Here is a 16,220-nt window from a genome sequence, read left to right on the forward strand (position 1 = left end):
TATGAGAAATAAAAGAAAATGAGTCTTAGCCCTCTCCCTCCAGGAACATACAAACTAGTGGGAGAGACAGACATATATACAATTGTTCACCACACAAGGTTGAAAGTGTCCAGGGCCAATGTAGGTGGGCAAACAGTGTAACTGAAACTAGAGGAGGGAAAGAATGGCTGACTGCAGGGTATGGCTAAGCTTCATTTACTAGGTGACACAGGGGCTGAGCCACAGGGTGCCAGAAAAACAGTGGATAAAATGACACCTGGGGAAGCCTATTGGCACATGAACCTAGGGCAGAAGTTTCCCTGCTTGGCAGCCTCTCTGGCTCGTCTTCTCTTCAGAGTATGAAGCAGCCTTGGGTTATATCCAAGTCAGTCCTACGCTGGACTGGTGTCACAGCATTCTTTGCTTCCATTTGAGTAATAGGGGAGAGCCTGCTCTTGGGCTTCCCCCCAACCCCGAATGACCTCTAGGGAGGCATGGCTCCAAGGACTTACACAGCAGTGAGCAGCAACTGCCCCTCTGGGATCAATGAGGTGAGCCGTGCAGTTCCTACAGGAGGGTTATTCTTTGTAAAACTAAACTCTATTAGCATCGAGATTGACTAATAACAATATATTTCCCATCTGGCTTTTAATTGCACAAAACAGCAAGATTCCAAAGAAATCCAGTTAAATGCTACGTTTGGTTGCTGTGTCTTTAACTGCTTCCTGTGAACTTTCTCTGTGCAGCTCAGGGAGTATGTAAATACTCATGGGTCTGCCTTGTGCACTCTGCTCTCGGGAGGGTGTCCGGTTGGAATGAAACACCGTCATCTCCTTCTCTCCCTGCTCTTTATTGCGGATGCCATTCCCTGGGTTTGTTGGAATAATATTTAACACATAAACTCTGTCTGGGTAATTATCAACTTTGCCTCACCATGCATACTCTCAAGGAAATGAAAGATGAAAATATTTTGAAATGACTGGTAGAATGAAACATGAAGCATGCCACAACGCATGCTGGCTTAAATTTTCTGTTGAATTTTAATAGGGTATAAGATTAATTTTCCTACATGTATGGAAAGTAGAAACTAAGTCTAGGAAGTGATTGTGAGGAGTCTAGTTATAGCGTGGTGGTTCGAAACACATACACTTCTTGCCTTTTCAGCTGCATTTCATGAAGTAAACAGGAAATATCTATATCATTTATACTACAAGTTATAAAATCTTCCACAAAGAGATTCATCCACAAATAAGACTGATCTTTTTGGGGGGGTGCTTTGCTTTGAGTGGGGCTAGAGATACCTATAAGCAGATGCTTCATATTTGTTTTGTAAAATCAGGACTAACTAGCAATATTAAAAATCCACATGGAACCAGAATACCATGGACTGGAACAAAACAGGTTTCCTTCCCTGAATGGGATTATTAATGTTATGATGAAATGCAACTGTCTCTTCCTCACCCACATTTTTCCAAATGTAAACCATTTCCTCTTTGAACCTCTGATCCAATAACTCCTAAGAGGTCTTTCCAGAATATCCACATCTGTATTAAGGATGGGTAGTACCTGATAGCATGGATTTACTCATGACATACCTTGCTGGGCAAGTTTCTTAGACAACTTCCAAAATATCACACCTAGTCTACATGCTGGTGAATTTTCCATACTTTTCTCATTGTTTTCTTTCCCCTTGCCCCATAAATAGAGTGACTTATCTTATACTAATTTCCTCTCCTAATGGCTCCTAATAGTGTGTTATTCCTTCTAAGCTCATACTTGAGTTGCATAGTTGTCTTCTGAGCATATGGACTTGATCCAAAATGTAAAATTAATCTAATTAATCTCATCAGATTTTGCTTGTAACTTCCTTAAAATTTGAACTTTCCTTGCAACTTTTTAAACTACTATTTCTCAACAAGGTATATAAAAGGATAAGACAGATTTTTCTAAAATTCTCAGAAACAGAAAATAATTTTAAATTTTGATTTTAGAAGTTGAACAAATAATACATTACCTTTGAAACTAGCAGTGAAATGATTTCTTTTACAGTGTTGTCAATCAAATCATCTATTTTGGAATGGTACTGTTGCTAGATATTAAAAGACAAAGATGCATTAGTTGATGTAGACACAAAACTTTAAAGCTACTAGTTATGACATATCTGATTTACTTAAAATGATCATCTTGAACATTAGAAAAACAAAAGTTTGAAAATGATCTACCTAATCAACACTTTTTGCATTGTTGTTTGAAAATTTTCCCATGTGCTTTGTTGAGTTAAGCAGCTAATGGGGTTATTATATAGATGAATTGAGTTCTTATTCTTATTCAGATGGAGGAATGTGAAGGATACTTTTTGTTTTCTCCTCTATAATTAAGGTGGCCATGTATTTTTCTAAAGGGTTGGTTTAGCTGGAGAAGCGAAAAGACTAGAAAGAGATTTAATTAATACAGCATTTCATGTCTGTCAACTCTCATTCATAAGTTATTTTAAATGTGCTCTAGAAATAAAATGAGCTCCCAATTGTTCACTCTAAAAGGACATTTTTTGTCAGTGCGGAGAGCAGCAGTTTATACAATTCTCACAATATGCTTAAGCAAGGGCAAAATTAAAATTTCATAAACAAAGGTGAATAGATGGTAACAAATTAATAGGCCATAAAAGCTATAATAAAACGGCACTCACTCCCCATCATGTTATTACTGCTTCCTCATGAAAAAGGCACCTTTAAGTAAATGCAAAAAAAAAGATGTATTTAAAATAAACCTTTAAGACCCTCTCTCGCTATCTCTCTCTCTCTTTTTGCTTTCTTTAGAAAATACTAAAGAGTTCCATTCTTAAATTAGCAGGAGCTTCGGCTTCTACAGCGGCATGTGAAGGCACATTCACTTAAACAGCAATTCTTCCTTTAGAAGCATTTATCTGACAGCTGATTGTCCCCAGGAGCCACTTAACAGAAAATGTGACTTGTAAAGACTAACCCTATCTTGATGGTTCAAGGCTTCTTGGAACAGCTAACATAATGCATAGAGTAAAAGTACTCAGGTCAGTATAAACATTAGACCAACTTATCTGCTGGTTGAATGGTTTCCTAAGATGTAAGTTTTTGAAAGCTATTTTTTCCTCTTCTAAAAACATGTCTCAAAGTTTCCATACAGAACAAAACATCAACTGAGCTCTGCTTTGGAATACACAAAAAATGATTCCTCCCCTTAGGCTCTGACAGTTACAAGTGGTCATCTACCTGCGTCAACAATAAAGAAAGGAAGCATGATTTTGGAGCGTGTGAATTATTTTCTCTCTCTGCCTGTGTGTGTGTATTGACAAGTGTTCTAAAATCATCAGACATATATAAACATGGCACTTCCTGGGCAAGTATTTTGCCCAGTAAAGTGAATACTAAGTGTCCTTCTCACTTAAAGCCTTACGCATCCCAACCTTGTGCTCCCTGGAGGACAAATGGAACAGAAACATAGAGGTGGCTTTCTATTGCATTACACAGACACTTTTGCTGTTAGAACAACTTGGAGAGAAGCAAAAGGGGAGAGAAAAATAAGGAAAAAAAGTAGAGGAGAAAGAACCTGAAAAAGCTGGTTGGTTATTGAAAAGGCCAGAGCGCCCCCCACCCCCCCAGACACAGGTACAAAAAAAGCAGCTCCCCTCCCTCTAGCTGACTGAGCGGTGAAAGAGTTTATGCAAATGAGCTCTGCCCCAGCTCTCCCTCTCGGCCACTCTCTCTTCACAGCCTTCTCCCTCCAAATTTGTGTCTGTACAGAAGGGGGAAAGGAAATACCTGACTGAGGGTCCCTCTGGGGTAGACTAGAAAGGGGAGACAGCAGAGGCCTTCCAGCTTCTCACTCCCTCTTACATGGGAAGAGCTGTAGAACATACAGTGATGGAGGCACCCAGACCTCCAAACGGTTCCCTATTCTTTTTTTTTCTTTTCTTTATTGATTAAGGTATTACATATGTGTTCTTATTCCCCCAATACCCCCCACACCTCACACCCATTCATGCCCTCACCCCCCTGGTGTCTACGTCTATTGGTTATACTTATATGCATGCATACAAGTCCTTTAGTTGATCTCTCCTCCATATTCTTAAATATGCCCTATCCTCATTGTTTATTGCTATTTGCCATAAATTTCATTTTTTAACTCAAAAGTAATCAAATGTCATTAGAAGGCTATTGGATATAAAATAGTAGAGTTTCTACATATTAAACTTTTAGGTAGGACAAATTCAGGCAATTCTTAAAATCAAGGGATAAGCCACAAAAGAGGTAACTTTTGCCTGGCCAGCATGGCTCAGTAGTTGAGTGTTGACATATGAACCAGAAGGTCATGGTTTGATTCCAGGTCGGGGCACATGCCTGGGTTGCAGGCTTGATCCCTAGAGTAGGGCATGCAGGAGGCAACCGATCAATGGTTCTCTCTTATCATTGATGTTTCAATCTCTCTTTTCCTCTCTGAAATCAGTCTAAATATATTCTTAAAAAAGAGGTCCCTTTTTATTGAAAGGTAGGGAAAGCCACAGACCCTGGAAGCCACAAAATTCTCCTATAATACATATTTTTAGAATGCTATTTTGATACCCAATCTAGCCAAAAGCAGAATGGGAGAGGGGGAGAGGGAGAGAAAGTTAAAAAGAGAGGAAGAAAAGTATACATCTTAAATATGCTACTTTAAAGGACAAACTCAAATTGGATGAGGTTTATTAGGTTTGTGTAATATAATCGTTTGCTATTGTAGATTTTTCTGATTAGCTCTGACTGACACGAGTATTAAATGTGAATGCTGCTGGGAACTCCCAGGAGCTGTTCTGGCTGCACAGTTGGTACAGGTGGTCAGGGAGCATTGTGGGTAGGAATGGGGAGGTGGCCTCAATTTTCATATTTTACCTACACTTTCTCAAAGAGAATAATCCACATATGCCACATATGGAGAACAGAAAGTTAGGTAGAAAAAGTCATTCATCAGGGGATCCATACAAATACGAGCACAGAAAAAGAGATCACAAACAGATAAGAACAGAACTGATCTGCAGAGAGATTTATGTTACCTAAGTTAAAATTGTTAGATTTTTCATTTAGAGAAATAAACCAAATTTTTGATAAAATTCTGCAAAGTTTTTATCTGCAATAGAAAAATGATAAAATTCTTAGCATATTTCAAGTTTGATAAATAATCCTACATACAGGGCTATGGTAGGTTCCAGACTAATTCTCCCCACATATGCCCTCAAAAGTAAACTGTTGGTGCCTTTATTTTCCAGTAGATAACTTTGAACTCAGATGAACAACAACCCTTGAGGAAGTCTTACTTCATGGAGCTCAGGGAATTCAGAGATCAGCCCTTCATCACGTGACACTCTGGTAAATATCATCATTTCACTGGACTGTCCTCATGTAAACATACAAGAAATGAAGACTAATCAAATGCCAGTATAATCCAGCATTCATAAAAGATGTTGATCCTTCTCTTGGGATGAATTTTAAATATATTTGAGTGCCAATCTAGAAATGAAAGTATTTCACTGTAATTGAGAACAAATCCCCTACAAGAGGCCCCCTGACATCCCCGTAGTGGCCCCGTTAAGGTGCTCTTATCCTTAACAGATGGGCCATGGGACACAGTGGCTCTGAGGGTAGATGGCTGCCTAAGGCCCACGCAGTCATCTGCGTTTCTGCAGGGATGGATAATAAGGATTTCTAAACACTGGTGGTTCTGTGATCGCAACACCTGTCCCTGAGGGACTGGCCTGAGATTGCTGACTCATTACATACACGTGTCACATGAGCAGATCGTTCACTCCTGATCACTCCATTAAGCAGTTCTGGGCTGTGGCTGAGCATGTTTGCATCAACAAGTGCCACGTCAGAGAACAGAATCATAACTCAGGAGCCTTGTGGGTAAGGCATCCAGAAGGTTTTATTCACTGACAAGGACAATGTAACAATTTATTGGAGATTGTGCAGAGGTAATTCCTTTATAATTTAGACGTCTCTGCTGGATTTACCTATCAGTATATATATATACATACATACATACACACACACACACACACACACACACACACACATATTATATATATATATAATATTTCCAAAATGTGTAATGGGCTAGTATTTTCAACACTGTTATTTGTTGCTTACTACAGAATGGAGCCCACTGGCTCACCTATGCATGTAATATATTTACTAATTTACAACAATAACTTATCTCAAGCTAATATAGAGCAAGAAAGTCTGTGTAATTATATGGGTATATTTACTGGCTATTAAAAGCAAAGTATAAAGTCCTTCTTTGGCACTGAAATTCTTGTCTACCACTTTTCAGGGTTCCTGATGGGTTTTACACCTGCACATTTTGAACGAGAAAGCTGTGGGGGAATTGTCTCTGGTGAGAAGGTATAGATGCAGACATAATGAATGGTAGCAGATTACCCTTCAAAACCCACCCACCTATTGATGTAAAGACTCATTTGGCAATGCACTGATGTCTTGTCATTTGCAGATATGCCTGTTTTCCTTTTTAAGTGCAGTACCAGAATTGCTTCTAATGGGGAGAATTTTTAAAGCAGTGACAACACTTCAGAGTATGCTAAACTAAGAACAAATGGATAATTCCAGTATTAGTGAGAAGAGGCAAGATGATTCAATAAACCTGATGAGAAATGGATTGGCTTATTACAAAGAGACTTAAGACAATATTCTCCAGTAGACAATCAAAGGCTTACCTCTGGGTATTGAAAAACATGAGGTGAATATGAGCTATTGATATCCAAACCAGCTGCCTCCTTATCCAGATAATTAGGGAAAATAAACCATGTTGTAAATGATCAGATAATTACTGAACACTCTACAACTCTTAGGCATCAGCTACTTAATATATAACATTGTACACTATGGTATTAGCAATACATCATTTCCTCCTCAATTGCAGAAGACACATGTATTTTGAAAATGCTAATAATCATTCTGCTTCTGAATTTACTTAGAACTCAGTTTAAAGGAGAGTGAACTCATTCGGTTTTACATGTAAAAATCTCATAGCTATTTGTAGATTCTGCAGCCTAACAGGGAAGAAACGTTCCCCCTGACATTACTTAAGGTATTTACATATGTTTTCATGTGACTTGGGGCTATTGCTATATTATAGGAAGCTGTTAGCATTTTACTCACATGCAGAAACCAAAAACTTGAAAACAAAATTAATTTTAATTTGAAAATATGAAAATAAAAAAATGTACATCGACAAAAATAAAAATTCAAATGAGAATGTGGTTTAAAAAAATGAGACTTACCCATTGACTACCAAGCTGGATCATGTCATGGGAAAAAAAAGACGATGGAGAACATAGGGAAGAGTAAAGAAATGATGAAAAAGTAATTACAATGGGGAAAAATGCAATAAAATGTCAACTTAAACAGATAATCTAAGAAAAAACAACCATTTTCACTCAATCATGACTCTCAACAAAAACAAATCATGGGATAAAATAATTTATTTCTGAATGTAGACAAACAAATATACATAAAATTAAAACAATGGGATACTTATTAAAGAGAATAAAGCCTAATTTTCAAGTGTATTTCAACTTGGTCTTTAAAAAAATAGAAATTTTTGTGTAAATAAAATATTTCTTATGCTATTTTCTGTGGCTTGTTTTTTGGATGCAAACTTTGTATATGCTAGATTTGTATAAACAAAGCAGCTAGCTTTCTCATTTGCTTGTGAAAAGTAAGCTTTATGTAAATACACAACACCTAAGTTGTTAAAAGGTATATCTGAAATTCAATGGCTATTTGTAAAATTGTAGGCAGTCTTCATATAAAAAGAAGAAACTGACAGAAGCAAAGGATAAAGGGCATTCCATATTAGAGTGAAGAAAAGACCAAAAATTTGTATTGGAGAACTTGGTCTTTTTAATTTAATCAAGTGGATGAATTTTGGAAACAGCATTGTCCGTTGCCAGGGCATACGTGCCACACTTCCACATGTGACACTCAACCCACTCACCTCTTGTCCTCCATCCAGGGCACAGAGTTTGGTGCTTTGCTTTTTGGCATCAACTAACACATTAAACATGGTACACACAGAAGCGGGAATGCGCAAATCAGTGGTTTTGTTTGCCTTTTGCAGCTTGAGTTCAAATGCAGCTCTTGTTCTATTCATTAAAACATGAATTCAGAGTAAGAAATACTGACATCTGTCCCACCTGTTTTGTAAAAGTGAAATCAATACTACAAGATGCTAATTTAAAACATGCAAATAGGAGTGTGGCAGTGCTTGGGAGCTGGGATGGGATGGCCTTCTTTTCAGGTGAACATTTTATATTAAACGTAGCTTTTTCAGTCATTCAGACAATCTCTCTACCCACATGAAGCAATTTGCCACATCTAATGTATCACTTTTAATGGAACAACCTCACAGTTTCACTTAACTACCTGAATTAATATCCAAGTAGAAAAATTACTTGCTTCTTTGCATTAAAGCAGAACAAATCCTCCATGTGAAGATTTATTGCCAAGTCAAAAAACAAGTCTGGAAAACTCTAAAGCATCATAATTAATAGCTCAACACAGAATGTGTAATTCTTTTACGTCCCCTAGGTTCTCTTTCAAATACCCAAAGTTGCAGTTAGGTTTTTTAAAGAAACTGAATAACAGGCAATTTGGAATTGGTCTTGATTAAGTATCAAAAGAACATCTACTGATTTGAAACATTAGAATCACAGATGATGAACACGATTTTCTTAAAAAACATTAAATTATCTACTCCATGCCCAGCCTTGGAAGGCCATCATTATTCTAATGACTGAATTTGTCTTGCTTTAAAGAATTCAGGATTATTCAATTGCTCCAACCAGCATTTGTTATTCCACTATTGTTCTTGTTCATATTATGAACACAGACAATGATAAAATAGTGCTTGGCTAATTAGGATGCAACGCTGATTTTGTAAGAACAATTAAATATGAAAGCACATCTGGAAGAATCCAAAGCCACATAACTTATTTCTGGTTAAGTACTGAAGAATGAAAATGGATACTTGGAACTCACCTGATGGGGATAGGGAATACCAGAAAACACAAGTGATGGCACTGATCATAATTAGAATTTGCCATCCCATTTCATGGCGCACACAGTACATAACGCAAAAGTACTTAACAGACCTTTTCCATATGTCTCGGGCAGTACTGCCTTGGGAATTTATATTGCCTTGGGAATTTAAAGCACTGTATTCCAAAACAGGGGACAATAAACACAATAGAAATGATTAATGTAGTATGGGTGCTACCGATGAGGGCAATGGTTGGGAGACCTAAAAAAAAACTATCAGGCCAAGTTTATGAATTACATGGGTCCCCAGAATTTAGGTCAGAGAACCTAATGTCCATTAAATTTTGGAAGAGTAGTACATATTGAAATCTTTCTTGTGACAATGATATAACAAATATTTGGTGAAAAGTGGTATTTTGGGTGCTGGCATATTAAGACGCAACTAGAAAATGCATGTCTACCTTTTGACACAGGCCTCTATCATATCACTGGCCATTAGTTTAAGTCTTTGCTCTAAGTGGTGGGCAAATTCTTGTTCTGGCCAGTGTAGGTCAAAGACAAACATTTGAAGTGCATCAAGTTTCCAAAAAAGGTCTTCAGATGTTGCTGAGCCATTGCTAGAAGAAAAAGGAAAAATGGACATCATGAACCTCCACTGTTAGCCCTGTGGGTCACTAATATATTGTTTTTTCCTCTTTGTATCAATTTCCCTCAGTGAAAAAATACCACATACAATTTCTAATACAAATATTTTCTTTGTTCAATCTTCTAATTTTTCCTTTTCACTTCTCAATGAATAAGGCAAGGCAAAGAGAACAAATTATACATAATAAACCATAGTAAGGTTTCATAAGAAGGGAGAAAATGGATAAGGATACTTTATTAAGGAAATTAAATTGTGTAGATAAGAACAAATATCTTAAATGTTCTTTACTAATCTCTAGGAAAAAGATCAAATATATAAATATCTCCTTCTAGAAATTCCAAAAAATATGTTTTATGCAAGAAAATCCATATGATAGCAACTACTAGCTTTATTCTTCTACTCATTGGTATGTGTTTCTGTCATCAAGATGGATGGCTTCTGTCTGTCTACAGGTAGGTAGCCCCTAAACTTTTCAATTACAGGTAAAGGTGAAACAGGTACTGGAAATGAAATAACAGGTCGTAGGAAAAAAAATCTTATACCTTGAAATGCTTTGTGCCTTTTCTAGCTCATAATTAAACCTAACAGTATCAGATACGGTTTACCACAGAAAGGACATTCAGTGTGTGCTAAAGTTGGAGCAAAATCATGTATTTCAGGTCATTACTTCTATCTAACTTGGAGCTAATATCTACTGTGCATTCATTACTATAGTGCAATTATATTTTCCATTTATGAAAATAATTTGTACCAGAGTATATATACTATTGGGGCGAAGGATAATACTATTACTTTCCATTATGCACATATGTGGGAACCCCTTTCACGTCCTGCATGGTTCAGGGTTCAGGTTCAGGGTTCGGGTTCTGGAGAAGGCCGCACACAAATGAAAAGAGACTTGGAAAAGTATTAATTTGGGAATATTGGGGGCCAGGCGGGAGCCCACCTCTAGTGGGAGGACTGCCCCTTGCTCTGGCCTTGCAATCCCTTTTATTGAGACTATGGGATACACCAATAGCCCTTAGGCAGGAAACTCCAATAACAGAATTTATATAAGACACACAGAGGTGGAGGCTACTTCAGCTAACAATGTTTCAACTAAACAGTGAGTGATTAGAGCAATGAAGGTTGTTGACCAGCCTTCCAGGTTTCCTGTCCACATCTTTCTATTAGTGGGACAATGACTGGTTTCCGGCACACATAGGTAGCCTAGTAGGGAAACAGATGTTTTGAAAGTAAAATATTCCTATGTTAAAACATATTGAAACTTGGTGGTAAAAAAGAACAACAACAAAAAAAGCAGCTATATGATTCATTTCTCTTCAGCGTTCCAATAATTATTTAACATATACTAATCTAAAATGTATATTTTTAGTTTGTAAAAGAAAATAAGAAAAGTAAAATAAACTCATTCATCACAAGGGAATAGTGGAAAACTTTTATAAAAGACTAGAGGCCTGGTGCACAAAATTCATGCACGGAGGGCAGAGGGGGATCCCTCAGCCTGGCCTGCACCCTCTTGCAATACGGGACCACTGGCCCCTAATTGCTCGCCTGCCTGCCTGATTGGCCCTAACCGCCTCTGCCTGCCTGATCACCCCAAGCACTCTGCCTGCCTGATCGCCCCTAAGTATTCTTCCTGCCTGATTACCCCTAACCACCTCTGCCTGCCTGACCCTCCCTAACTGCCTCTATCTGCCTGATCGCCCCTAAGCACTCTTCCTGCCTCCCTGATCACCCCTAACCACTCGCTGGGAGAGTGGCTGGCTGGGGTGAGGGGCTGTGGTCATTCTGGTCTCTGGTCATTCTGGTCGTTCTGCCATTTTGGTCACTGGACTTTTATTATATAGGATAACATTATTTTAGATAACTATATCTCAATTAGCTAGCTTTAAAAAAATCACCTCTACTCTGCTCCCCTACTTTCTCTCTCCCCACCCCCACCCCAAGCCTCAGCATCTTAGCTCCATCACCAATCTCCTTTGCTTTCCTCCTACCATTCTCCCAATAATTCCTCATGATCTCCTTGTCTAGCCAGGCTTTCCTCAGAGTTAAATTCTGCAGGGACTAATCACAGCAAAGCACTGAGATGACCCATCACACTTTATTCACTAACTATCTCCTAACTTTAGGTGCCCCAAAAGTATCATTAAACAAACAAGAGAACCAGAACAACACCATGCTGATATTGCTGTGAAAAATATTTGAAAAAATACTATATTTACTTCTCCTTTTTGCCATAGATATGATGAGAAAAAAATGACCAAGCAAAACCGCCCTTATATTCATAGTGTAATATTTGGTAGATTAGAGGACCTATGTTTTAAGTGTAATTAGTATAATTGGCTAAGAAGCAAATCGACTTCTTATAATTTTTTACTTAGCAGAAAGATTAGTAGCTATGTGAAACACACATGCATTCTTTAACAGCATAACAACACAGCAAGAGCAAAAATCATAATCAAAACAAAATCCCAAATAGAAAAGGCAGAATTCTATTAAAATAGACTTCTTCATTATATGTAACAATTAAATCTTCATAGAGAATATGGATATATGTTTCTTCTGTTCTTTAAGGCTATGGTATGATTCTGAACAATAAATGTGCTTAATTGGGAATGTAATTAAGAAAACTGTTTGCTATAATTAAATAGATGAAAAAATATAAATAGGTTTGCTCTCAAGATAGTGTAGATAACCTGCCATTTTATCAGAATTTTTTCATTCTAAAATTATTTCTGAGTGACTTATTCCTAAAAGTATTATTAACAGATTAAATAATTCACATATGAATACTAAACTCAGGCAGAAAACTTACCTTACTAGTATTCAGTTTCAGAGCTAAAACACCCAGAATGAAGATTTTTATTGAGGGAGAGATGTGGGGAAGCACCTCATTAGTAGACAGGGATATATCTTTCAAACCCATGGTTCTTTGATATTACTCATCTTCCCTTAATCAGTAATTATAGTCTTAATTCCTTATACATGTGAAATGGAATTTTTTTTTTTTTTTTTTTTTTTTTTTTTTGCTATTTACTGCTTTCTAGCAAAAATTCAAAAAACCAATTGCAATGACATGTTCATTGTAGCATTATTTATAATATCCAAGATTTGGGAGCAGCCAAGTGCCCATCAGCAGATGAATGGGTAAAAAAGCTGTGGTACATTTACACAGTGGACTACTACTCAGCCTTAAAAAAGAAGGAAATCTTACCCTTTGTGACAGCCTGGATGGATCTGGATAGCATTATGCTAAGTGAAACAAGCCAGTCAGAGAAAGACAAGTTCCAGATGATTTTATTCATATGTGGAATCTAACTAACAAAATTAACTTACAAGCAAAATAGAGATAGACTCATAGAAGGAGAGCAGGCTGACAGCTGTTGGTGGTGGGGGTTAGGAGGCTGTATGTGTGGGGGTGGAGGGATTGAGAAAAAAAGAGAAAAAACTCAGACAACAGTGTGGTGATTGCCAGGGAGCAGGGGTAGGGGTGGTAGAGGAGGGTATGGGGTGATAAATGGTGATGGATGGAGACTTGACTAACCAAGCTCTTAACCAGTATATTCTCTGGTGGTGAACATACAATACAGTGTACAGATGATGTGTTGTGGAATTGTGCACCTGAAACCTGTGTTAACAAGTGTCACCCCAATAAATTCAATAAAAAGAAAAAAACCTGAATATTTTCTGCCACTTAAAAAAAAAAGACATGTGTGGAAAAACTGGTAAAATACAAATAAATTCTGTAATTCATTAATAGTAATTTAGTTGTAAGGTACATTTCTTCATTTTGATAGCTGTTCTATGATTATGTAAGATATATAAGAGAAGCTGGTTGAAGGATATTTGGGAACTCAGTGGAATTCAACTCTTCTGTAAGTCTAAAAACAATGAAGTTTATAAGAATATGATGAGCATATCCTGGAATTCCTAGCACAGGAGGGATGGAACACCAGATGAAATCAACGTACACTCGCTGGATATTGGGAAAAGTTCCCGTAAGTTCAGAGAACAGACAGACAGGATCTCATATCCGGAGATCCTGAAGGGAAAGTGATTCAAGAGAAAAAGTGGACTCTAATAAAAACAACCATATGAGATAAATAAATAAATTACTTTCTAGGCAAAGTTAGAAAAACTTAATTGCAATGACATCACAGCATTATGAGTAATTCTGACACTTTGACAAAGAGCCTAATGTTGATCATCTTGGCAGGTAAAGATAATGGTCATTAACTTAAAACAAACATTTTTTATTTGCCCAGAATGATGAAAGCACAAGCACTTAATTTACAAAGCCACAATTTGTCATGATTCCTGTCTTCAATCGCAGGTCAATTTAAAAAGGAGCTCCCAAGAATGAGATGCAGGGTTTACACATATCTCAAAGTTAATAAAATAGTGATGACAAAAAGAACAATAACAATAATACTCTTAAATTTCATAAGGTAATGTCCACAATAGCATTCTTGGTTAAAATTAAGATTTTTATACAGATGATAAATAAGGATGCAAAAAAGTTAAATTATTAAACAGTATAAAGAAGTACAAAATTTCACAAACTTATGAAGGTCCATTATACTTCCTAGGTAACTCCTGAGCACACATAGACGCACTATAATGGCCCAAAGCATTTGCCTATAAGAGTAAGATTCACATGTAACCTAATATCCTAATAAATATTATGAGTACAGTGATGATATTTAACTTGCAGAAATATTGCCAAACCATTTTGCAAGGTTGTTCTCTTTCTTAGTCTTTTCTCGATTGGATGCAGACTAGACTGGGATTACATTTGACAGGTCATGGTACTGTAGATAGAAAAGATGCTAACCAAGCTCTTAACCAGTATATTCTCTGGAAGCAGAAGAATGATAAGTGAGGGCTCTGAAGTCAGGCAAACCTGGGTTCATCTTACCTATATCACTTCCTTATTGTGAGGTATTGGGCACATTTTACTTCTTAATGTCTTTATGACTTAGTTTCCTTAATTGTAAAGTGGGGATAATGACATTTACTTCACAGGGTTGTTATAAGGTTTAGACGCAATAAATAAGTTGGCACTGTACCTGGAACATAAATTCTTAGTAAATTGTAATATTTTTTTCCTAATTATTTACTTGCTAGCTGACTTCAGATGACATCTTGGGTCAAGTATGGGCTATTATTGGGTTCATTTGATTGCTGTGAAGGCCATACTTTTGATAACTATACTATTAAGGATAATAATGATGATGATTGATGATAGTAGTAATAACTATCGTAATAACAATCATAATGTAGAATAGCAGTAGTTATCATTTGTTGAGAAATTAGGATGTGCCAGGTGCTTTTCATAGCTTTTTAAAAATCCTCACAAGAATGTCTTGAAATCAGGTGTCATATCCATTTTAGTGTTTAGGGAACTGAAGCTAAGCATGACTTAAGAATTAATAACCTAGGGTCTAAATCCAGGGCTCATTGATTTGAAAGTCTGTGTCCTTTTCACCTTTATGACTCTCAGTTACTGAATCTACAGTAGGTAGGCTGGTCACAACATGGAGTTAATAAATATGGTTTTTAATGATATAAAGATCATTTAACAATAACAAGGCTCATCAGCTGATTTATGAAGGGACAAAAGAAGACCTTGCTGGTGTTGGGAAATAAAGGACAACCCCTTCTCTGCAATTAGCAAAACTGTTCCTTTAAAGGTGAGACTAAGATAAAAACAGAAAACAATTATATTCTCAAAACTGTTCTTTTTATTTATTTATTTATTTATTTATTTATTAATAAATCTTTATTCAGATTATTACAATTGTTTCTCCTTCCCCCCCCCCCATAGCTCCCCTCCACCCGGTTCCCACCCCACCTTCTGCCCTTACCTCCCCCCCACTGTCCTCATCCATAGGTGTATGATTTTTGTCCAGTCTCTTCCTGAACCCCCCATACTCCTTTCCCCCTGAGAATTATCAGTCCAATCCCTTTCTATGCCCCTGATTCTATTATATTCACCAGATTATTCTGTTCCTCAGGTTTTTAATTCACTTGATTTTTAGGTTCACCTGTTGATAGATATGTATTTGTTGTTCATAATTTTTCTCTTTACTTTTTTCTTCTTCCTCTTCTTTAAGAATACCTTTCAGCATTTCATATAATACTGGTTTGGTGGTGATGAACTCCTTTAGCTTTTTCTTATCTGTGAAGCTCTTTATCTGACCTTCCATTCTGAAAGATAGCTTTGCTGCGTAGAGTAATCTTGGTTGTAGGTTCTTGCTATTCATCACATTGAAAATTTCTTGCCACTTCCGTCTGGCCTGCATAGTTTCTGTTGAGAAATCAGCTGACAGTCGTATGGGTGCTCCTTTGTAGGTAATTAACTGTTTTTCTCTTGCTGCTTTTAATATTCTCTCTTTGTCTTTTGCTCTTGGCATTTTAATTATGATGTGTCTTGGTGTAGTCCTCTTTGGGTTCCTTTTGTTTGGGGTTCTGTGCGCTTCCTGGACTTGTAAGTCTATTTCTTTCACCAGGTGGGGTAAGTTTTC

General features: G+C 37.0%; 1 protein-coding gene across 13 annotated transcripts in view; it reads right to left on the reverse strand.

Annotated features, from left to right (window-relative positions):
- CADPS2 (calcium dependent secretion activator 2) overlaps positions 1-16,220 on the reverse strand; it is a 498,042-nt gene that overhangs the window by 42,999 nt on the left and 438,823 nt on the right. For 7 of the 13 annotated variants that reach the window (XR_013960502.1, XR_013960503.1, XM_080666495.1 and 4 more), the window contains 3 exons: positions 9,506-9,661; positions 8,002-8,149; positions 1,994-2,068 (listed from right to left, as the gene is read on the reverse strand). Coding sequence is in view for 11 of the 13 variants with exons in the window: in XM_080666495.1 (XP_080522621.1) it covers positions 1,994-2,068; positions 8,002-8,149; positions 9,506-9,661 (379 nt within the window). In the remaining 2 variants the exon portion in view is untranslated. Of the gene's footprint in view, positions 1-1,993; positions 2,069-7,285; positions 7,301-8,001; positions 8,150-9,505; positions 9,662-10,801; positions 10,900-16,220 lie in introns of those variants that run through there. The other 6 variants (XM_080666494.1, XM_080666489.1, XM_080666491.1 and 3 more) reach the window with 2 other exon arrangements.

Source organism: Plecotus auritus (assembly GCF_963455305.1).
Source record: "Plecotus auritus genome assembly, chromosome: 4".
Classification (NCBI taxonomy): Eukaryota; Metazoa; Chordata; class Mammalia; order Chiroptera; family Vespertilionidae; genus Plecotus; species Plecotus auritus.